Source organism: Terrapene carolina, unplaced genomic scaffold (assembly GCF_002925995.2).
Source record: "Terrapene carolina triunguis isolate 2854851 unplaced genomic scaffold, T_m_triunguis-2.0 Scaffold461, whole genome shotgun sequence".
In the NCBI taxonomy this organism is placed as follows: Eukaryota; Metazoa; Chordata; order Testudines; family Emydidae; genus Terrapene; species Terrapene triunguis.
In genome coordinates, this window is record NW_020664812.1 from 1916840 (window position 1) to 1925107 (window position 8268).

General features: G+C 60.2%; 1 protein-coding gene across 1 annotated transcript in view; it reads left to right on the forward strand.

Annotated features, from left to right (window-relative positions):
- Window positions 1–257: 257 nt before the first annotated feature.
- NPHS1 (NPHS1 adhesion molecule, nephrin) overlaps window positions 258–8268 on the forward strand; it is a 20289-nt gene continuing 12278 nt past the window's right edge. Inside the window, exons 1-12 of the mRNA XM_029913121.1 lie at window positions 258–371; window positions 1104–1298; window positions 1584–1706; window positions 1806–1937; window positions 2315–2396; window positions 2995–3098; window positions 4973–5094; window positions 5640–5811; window positions 6248–6405; window positions 6753–6894; window positions 7352–7476; window positions 7823–7991. Coding sequence (XP_029768981.1) covers window positions 311–371; window positions 1104–1298; window positions 1584–1706; window positions 1806–1937; window positions 2315–2396; window positions 2995–3098; window positions 4973–5094; window positions 5640–5811; window positions 6248–6405; window positions 6753–6894; window positions 7352–7476; window positions 7823–7991 — 1585 coding nt within the window. The 5' untranslated portion in view covers window positions 258–310. The remainder of the gene's footprint in view (window positions 372–1103; window positions 1299–1583; window positions 1707–1805; window positions 1938–2314; window positions 2397–2994; window positions 3099–4972; window positions 5095–5639; window positions 5812–6247; window positions 6406–6752; window positions 6895–7351; window positions 7477–7822; window positions 7992–8268) is intronic.

The window sequence follows — 8268 nt, forward strand, 5'->3', positions numbered from 1 at the left end:
AGGAGTGAAGTTCAGCGCCCCCTAGCGCCAGGTGGGGAGATGGGGCTTTGCCAGGGGATGAAGGGCAGTGCTCCCTAGAGACAGCCTGGGGAGAAGGAACATGGCTGGGGGGAGAAAGGGTAGTACCCCTTAGCGCTAGGCTGGGGAGATGGGGCATGGGCGGGGGATGAAGGGCAGCACCCCCTAGTGCCAGGCTGGGAAGATGGGACACAGTTGTATTTCAGTATATCTCCAATTGTATTTCAGATTCACAACCATCCACAGTGGTCCCAGCTTATCCGCCCAACCTGTCCCAGCAGCACTGGTGGGGATGGTGTCCAAGGGACCAGTCACCACATTCCTCTGTCTTCTCCTTGGTGCTTTCACAAGAGGTGAGAGAACTTCCGCCAATGTTCTCTGCAGATGATCATCTCCAAGTAGTGACAGGAGCCAGACACGGACCGACTCTCCCCTGCCACCCAGCCACCTGTTCCCCATTGCTCACAGCTCTCCCAAACAAAATCCTGCCAGGCTGAAGTTTTCCATGATGGGTGTCGCTCCAGAGGGCACAATTTTTGGGAAGTTTCATTCAAATCTGTCTGAGCTTTTCTGAGTTACAACCAGAGGATCCCAAGCCCCAAAAGTCATCAATGTTGGGTTTTTTTGCCCAGCTTTCACGCCAAAACACCTGTACCAATTTCCTTCAAACTTGGCTTGTTTTGGAGCTCTCACTGGCATCTAAACAAGCCAAACAGGATGAGAAATGGAATAAGGGGATTTAAAGTTACGGATATTTCCATCTCTATTTCCACCAATGATCCCATCAGAAATTTTGCATGTAAGTCAATTGAGAAAATCTGGGCCAATTTCTTTCAATCTTGGCTCACTTTGGAGTTCACGGGAAGATCTAAAGAACAGGCCAAGTTGGATGAAAATGGAACAAAGGATTTAAAGTCACATGGTGCTTCAGCATATTGTATCTTTCTGAGCCTGCGCAAGAAGGTGGGCCAGAGTGGGGGATTCTGGTGTGTGATTTCCTGGAATAATTAATTAATACTCAATTTTGACATGAAATCTTTAAAAATTGGAGGTTAATTAATTCCCTCCTGTGTTTCCTCTCCCAGGGGCCAGCACCCAGCAGGCTTTCACAGTGGAGCCAAATAACATCACAGTCCTGGAAGGGGCCGTGGCTATCTTGCAGTGCGTGGTGGACAATCCCTCAGGCGTGGTCCAGTGGGTGAAGGATGGGTTGCTGCTAGGACCAGACACAAACATCCCCAGCTTCCCCCGCTACAGTATGACGGGAGACCCCAGCAAAGGCGAGTGGGTTGGTCTGGCCTCCAGACAGCCAGATGGGGCTAAATGCATCTATCCCTCCCACCCCCACTTCAGCCATTGTGGCTGTGAACCAGCTCTGGGGACACCTGTGTGTATGAGAGCCCTGACTGGCCCAGTTCTAGGACTCCTGGGTTCTGTCCCTGGCTCTGGGAGGGGAGTAAGGTCTAGTCGCTAGAGCGGGGCTAGGAGCCAGGAGCAGAGCCAGCACAGAACCCAGGCATCCGGGCCGTATAGATTCACCATTCCCTCTGTGTCCTGCCCAGCAGGGGAGCACCACCTGCGGATCGTGGACAGCCGGCTGGCAGACGACGGGGACTATGAGTGCCAGGCGGGGCGCTCCAAGGAGAGCCCAGGCATCGTGTCGCACACGGCACTGCTCAGTGTGCTGGGTGAGCTGCCAGGCTGGGGGCGGGAGGGTAACCGTGGCTCTGGGGAGCTGGGGGAGGGGTGACTCTTCAGGGCCATTCCTCCTTTCCCCTCCCCCGCAGTGCCCCCCAAGACACCTGTCTTCAAGGAGTACGAGGCCAACAGCACCGTGACCTGGGTGGCCGGCGTGGAGTACATGGTGACCTGCAGCGCCGGGGACGCCAAGCCGGCTGCGGAGATTTCCTTCAGCAAGGGTGAGTGCCCCCCATGGGTCTGATTGGGGCGGGGGGGGCTGGGGTGGGGGGGCCGGGGGGGCGGGGGGGGGGGGGGGGGGACTGAGCTATTATATAAGGCCAGCACTCACCGTGTTGGACCATAATGTGAGAGGATCTTTCTTTTTCCATATACACCCCTCTATCTAATCCAGCCCCTCTCCCTGGTATCTGGGCACCTGTCCCCCAGGGCTCATGGCCATGGGGTGTCTCGCAGTGACCCCAGCCCATCCCCTGGTATCTGGGCATCTCTCCCCGGGGTGCGCGGTTGTGGGGGTGCCCTCAGCGATGCTGTAGTATATTGGCCTGGGTGGGAGTGCTGGGAACCCCCCTCCCCTCACGATCCCTCCCGCCCCCAGGTGGCAGCCCCCTCCCCGACGTGTCACACCAGGTGCACTCCGGGTCCAGCGAGAAGCTCTCCAGCACCATCGCCATGCTCAGGTGAGAGGGTCCAGGGGATGCCCCCCCCCCGTTGAAGCAGGGGGGCCCTGACTTAGCCCAGGGGATCGCCAGCCAGGTGCCCCCAGTGCCCCTTTGAGACACCAGCGCAGTGCCCCCTTTCCTCCCCAGCCTCCGCTAGGAGACCTGAGCCCTCTACAGCTCTGCCAGTGCCCCTCACTCCCGACCTGCAGCCCCTGCCAGCCCAGCCCTGGGCTTCTCCCTCCCCCCCAGCTCTGCTGGTGCCCCTCACTCCCAACCTTTAGCCCCTTGTAGGCGCTAGTTCAGGGTGGGCAAACTTTTTGGCCCGAGGACCACATTGGGGTTGTGAAACTGTATGGAGGGCCGGGTAGGGCAGGCTGTGCCTCCCCAAACAGCCTGGCTGCCGCCCCCTATCCGCCCCCTCCCACTTTCCGCCCCCTGACTGCCCCCCTCAGAACCCCCGACCCATCCAACCCCCCTGCTCCTTGTCCCCTGACCGGCCAGAGTGCTGGTGGCATGGCAAGCTGAGGCTCTGGGGGAGGGGAGACAGCAGGGGAGGGGGCCGTAGTTTGCCCACCTCTGCGTTAGTTGGTATAGCCCATTCCCCTTCTGTCCCCAGGGTCACCCCACAGAGCTTGGACAACGGGAAGCGTCTGGTCTGTGCAGCCACAAATGAGGCCGTCTCGGCCGCTGTGGTGGCTGGCTTCACCATGAACATCTTGTGTGAGTAACGCCCACCATGCCCTGGGCATCCCTCCAATCTCTGTGGGGACTCACTCCCAGCTGGGGACACCAATGAAAGGGTTAAAAAGATCCCCACAGCCATATTCTCCTGCATATACATCAACTCCACCTATCAGCTGACCCTCAATGGCTCCCCACTTAAAATATAAGCCTCACCCTCTTCTCTCCTGGGTGTCTCCCCTTCCATAGCCTGCACCCAGCTGTAGTGTTTGCCTCTGGCTCTTCCTATTTGCAGGCTTTCTGTTTACTACAATTAACTCATCAAGGAGACTGTATATAAATCGACCCCTCAGCCATTAACCCTTAGGAAAATGAGGAGTCAAAGATCAGGAGGTGACATTTATATAAGTCAACCCTCAATGGCTCACCCTTAAAACAATGAGGTCCTGGAGACTCCTCTTGGCTCATGTATATAAGTCGACCTCTCAAAGTTTAACCCTTCGGACAATGAGGCTACAAAGACCTGTGTATATAAGTTGGCCCTTCAATGTTTAACTGTTAGAACAATGGGGATTGGAAGACAAGGAACATCACTGAAGGAGGAAAGGAGGATGAGTTGGGTCTAGTATTTCAGTTGACCTCTCAACCATTAGTCTGTGGTGCCCTGAGGAGGTATCTCATTGGTAATCCCTAGAGCAATGATTTTCTGAAGAGCTGAGGTTGGCCCATGGATGTAATTTGAGCCCTCAGAACCAGCTGTGGAATCCCTTCACTCTATAAGCTGAGCCTTTCCGTGATCAGCTCTCAGGAGAATGAGGGGTCAGCTGTCGTGTATATAAACTGGACCCTCACCTCTTAACCCCTAGAACCCTGAGGAGTTGGGGGCCTGTGTCTCAGTCAACCCCTCCTCAGTTACTCCTTAAAGCAATGGCGAGTCAAAACTGAGGATGTGACCATCACCCCACCACCATTAACATCACTCCCTATATAAATCCACCCTCTTAACCATCAGCCCTTAGAAGATTGAGGTTCTGAAGGGGAAGAGCTGAACATATATAAGTCGACCCTTCAATAAGTAATGCTGAGAGTACCAAGGAGCTGTATTTTGAGTATATGTCAACCCCTCAACCGTTAACCCTATGAGTGCTAGAGATGAAATGGGTATATAAGGCCAAACCCTAACCATTAACCCATACCGCACCAAGGAGCCAGAGATGCTAGGAAGGTCTGTCTCTAGCTGGCTCGGGGAACATGGGATACATTGGTGTGGGGTTGGAGGGGGTGGGGAATTCTCCCTGCTCCAACCCTACTCTGGGGAAACCCAGAGGAATAGGGCTCTGCCCCCAGTTGGCGAAGGGGGTGGGGGAGATTATTTGATGGGGGGGGGGGTAATTCCACGTCTGCTTGTCTCCCAGCATGAGAGTCATTAGGCAGCTCGTTAATCAGCCTAATTACGCACCCAGCACCCCGGGCTGTTCCCCTCCCCAAGCACCCTGATGGGCGAGCAGCTGCAGAGGGCCCAAAGCCATGAAGGGGGCCCAGGAGTGGGGAGAGGACCGTGCATGTTTCACACATCCTTCCCATCCCTTTGTCTGTCTAGGTCCACCCCCTTCTCTGTCTCCCCACCACCACCTCCCTTCTGTTCCGATGCCCCGAGTCAGCTCCCTGCCCATACTGCCCCCCGCCCCCACAGCTACAAGATCTGTCTGCCCCCCGGAGCGGGGTGGGGGGCAGCATATTTCAGCTCTAATTGACTGGGGCCATCTATGCCCGCCTCCCCAGCCCCCTAGCTGGCCCCACTGACTCCCCACCCCGGTGGCAGGACATGGCACTGTTGTGCCACAAGGGGGTGCCCCTGAGCACAGGCTGCGCCAGGGTTCCCCCACAACCCATCCTTGTCTCTTCCCCCCCAGTCCCACCTCAGCCACCCACCATTGAAGGATACAAACGCCCCGAAATCAAAGCTGGAGAGACCCTGAAACTCATCTGCATCTCGCTGAGCGGGAACCCACTGGCCACGCTGCAATGGCTAAAAGTAACAAGGAGAACGGACAGCAGGGGCTGCGGGTCAGGAGTGAGGGGCACCTGGGGGAGGCCAGGGCGGGCTAGCAGGGGCTGCAGGTCGGGAGTGAGGAGCACTGGTAGAGCTGTGGGGGAAAGCCCAGGGCTGGGCTAGGAGGGGCTGTGGGTTGTGAGTGAGGGGCACCAGCAGAGCTAGTGGGGGCAGGGCTTGGCTACCAGAGGGCTGCCGGTCAGGAGTGAGGGACACTGGCAGAGCTGTGGGGGGGAGCCCAGGGCTGGGCTAGCAGGGGCTGCAGATCGGGAGTGAGGGGCACTGGCAGAGCTGGGGGTGGGGAGCCCAGGGCTGGGCTAGCAGGGGCTGCAGGTCGAGAGTGAGGGGCACGGGCAGAGCTGGGGGTGGGGAGCCCAGGGCTGGGCTAGCAGGGGGCTGCGGGTCAGGAGTGAAGGGCACAGGCAGAGCTGTGTGGGGGAGCCCAGGGCTGGGCTAGCAGGGGGCTATGGGTCAGGAGTGAGGGGCACCGGCAGAGCCGTGGGGGATGCTAGCCCGTGTTCCCGCAGAACGGGAACGTGGTTTCCACCAGCTGGGAGACGGAGGATGCCAGCGGCGCCTCCCGCAGCCTCCTGACCCTCAGCATCAAACCCGAGGACAACGGGGCTCAGCTGCGCTGCGAAGCCATGAACCAGGTGTCGCCCCTGCCCCTGGTGGCCAGCGTCACCCTGCGTGTGGTCTGTGAGTGCCCCACCCCCCCAGCATCCTGCGCCCCCCCAGTGCTCCCTGCTGGCCAGTGTCACCCTGCGTGTGGTCTGTGAGTGCCCCACCCCCACCCCCCCCAGCACCCTGCGCCCCCCAGCGCCTCTGGACTGCCTCCCGGCTTTAACCCACCAGCGCCCTGCTCCTGCCAGCGCTCCCTGCTGGCCAGCGTCACCCTGTGTGTGGTCTGTGAGTGCCCCTTCCACCCCTCCAGCACCCTGCGCCCCCCAGTGCCCCCTGCTGGCCAGCGTCACCCTGTGTGTGGTCTGTGACTGCCCCCCCACAGCGCCCCCTGCTGGATTAGGCTGGGTCAGGTTGGAGTAGCCGGGAGTAGGGAGCTCCTTCCAAACCAGCGCCCCCATGCCCCCTTGGCAGTGGCTGGGTCTGCAGTTCTGAGATCTCTCCCCCTCCCCAGTTCTCCCCACAGAGGTTTCCATCCTGGGCTCCAGCAGTACCCCGGAGAACAAGCAGATCTCGCTGTCCTGCTCCACCACTCCCAGCAACCCCCCGGTGCAGCTGCGCTGGTGGCTGGGCTGGCGGGAGCTCACCACCACCGAGGTCACCGTCACCAAGGTCAGTGCCCAGCTACGGCCCCCCAGAGCTGCCCCGCCTGCTGTCCCCACGGCCACCACAGCGGGAGACATTGAGCCAGGGGAAACTGGGAGGGGCTGGGAGCCAGGACTCCTGGGTTCTCTCCCTGAATCTTTTGTGAATTTCAATGAGCTCCTCCCATTATGGGTACTTCAGTTTCCCTCTCTGCATAACAATAGTGAATATCCCATTCCCTGCCCTCTAAGCGGCACCCTGGGACAGATCAGGGCCAGCGCCCCCTGGAGGGAACAGGCCCTGGGCCCCATTCCCTGCTCCCAAGCCCGCCAGGCCTCAGGAGCAGGGGCTGGGTGCCGGGTTCTCTCCCACAGGCAGCGCACGGCGGGACAGTGACCGTCTCCAACCTGACACACATGGCCCGGCGCGAAGAGAACGGGCTGCCCCTCACCTGCGAGGCCTTCAACGAGGTTGTGCTCTTCACCCGCAGCACCAGCCTGCCCCTCAGCGTGAAGTGTGAGCCCCCACCCAGGGCAGGGGGGTGCCAATGGGTGGTGGGGCTGGGCAGGTGGCGGGGGTGGGGGGGGGCGGGAGGAGGGCTGGAGGAAGGGGAGGGGGCAGGGAGTGATGAGGGGGCAGTGGGGGAGGAGGGATAGTGGGGTGGGGCTGGAGTGAGAGCAGAGGGGGCTGGGGGCAGAAGAAGTGGAGGACCGGAGGTGGGGAAACACCTCCTGTGGAGACTTAAGACCCCCTCAAGTCCCCACCTATGTGGAAGCCCCACCCACCAGCAGCCCCATCCCATATCACCCCAGCCTGGGGCGCATGGCCAGACCTACGGGTGGAGAGGGGCCCTGGGGAAGGGGGGTCTGCACCCCCTGTGATGCTGTTGGGGAGGGGGGGTGCTGAGACAGGTTGTCATGGCAATACAGGAGTTGATTGACATTAACCCTCTTTTTGTTCCCCATCCCCCTAGACCCACCCCAGAAGGTTTGGATTGAGGCCCCGCACCCTGACAGCCGATTCCGGGCTGGCACTAAGGTCAGGCTGACCTGCTTTGCCAGTGGGGGGAACCCGGCCCCCCGCCTCGTCTGGATCAAGGTCATGGGGGGGGCACCAGGCCATGGGGAGCTCAGCAGGGGGCGCTGTGCTGCGAGGAGCGGGGTGGGGGGCTCAGCAGGGGAGGCTGTGCTGCGGAGAGTGGGGCGGGGAGCTCAACGGGGGGGGCTGTGCTGCGAGGAGTGGGGCGGGGAGCTCAGCTGTAGCACCGTGCTGCGGGCAGTGGGGTGGGGGGCTCAGTGGGGGGCAGTCTCCCTTTGGAATGAAACCCACCCTAGCCCAGAGCCCTACCCATGGGGCGTTATATGTGGCTGTTTCCCAGCTGCCCTGCCCCAGAGGTGGCTGCATCTCTGGGTTGCTCACTGGGCTCTGGGCTCTCTCCCGACAGGACACCAAGTCCCTCAAGGAGGGGACCCAGGTGGCCTCCGGCAAGATCGTCTCCAAAGAGCTGATCCTGACCACTAGCCCCAGCGACAACCTGGCCATCTACCGCTGCAACGCCTCCAACGACGGCAAGAGCCCGGCGCTCACGGCCCAGACCCGCCTCCGCATCCAGTGTGCGTCCTCGGCCCTGGGGGGAGGAGGGGGAGAGGGGCGGTCTGTACACAAGGCGGAGTCAAGTAAACCCACCCCTTAAGGGCACAGCACCCGCGTTGGGTGGTGACAGCAACGCACCTAGGGTGACCAGACAGCAAGTGTGAAAAATCAGGACGGGGGGGAGGTAATAGGAGCCTATATAAGAAAAAGACCCCAAAATCAGGACTGTCCCTATAAAATCAGGACATCTGGTCACCCTACACCAGTCTCAGTTCTGCCCCTTTGCTCCCCCCCCCC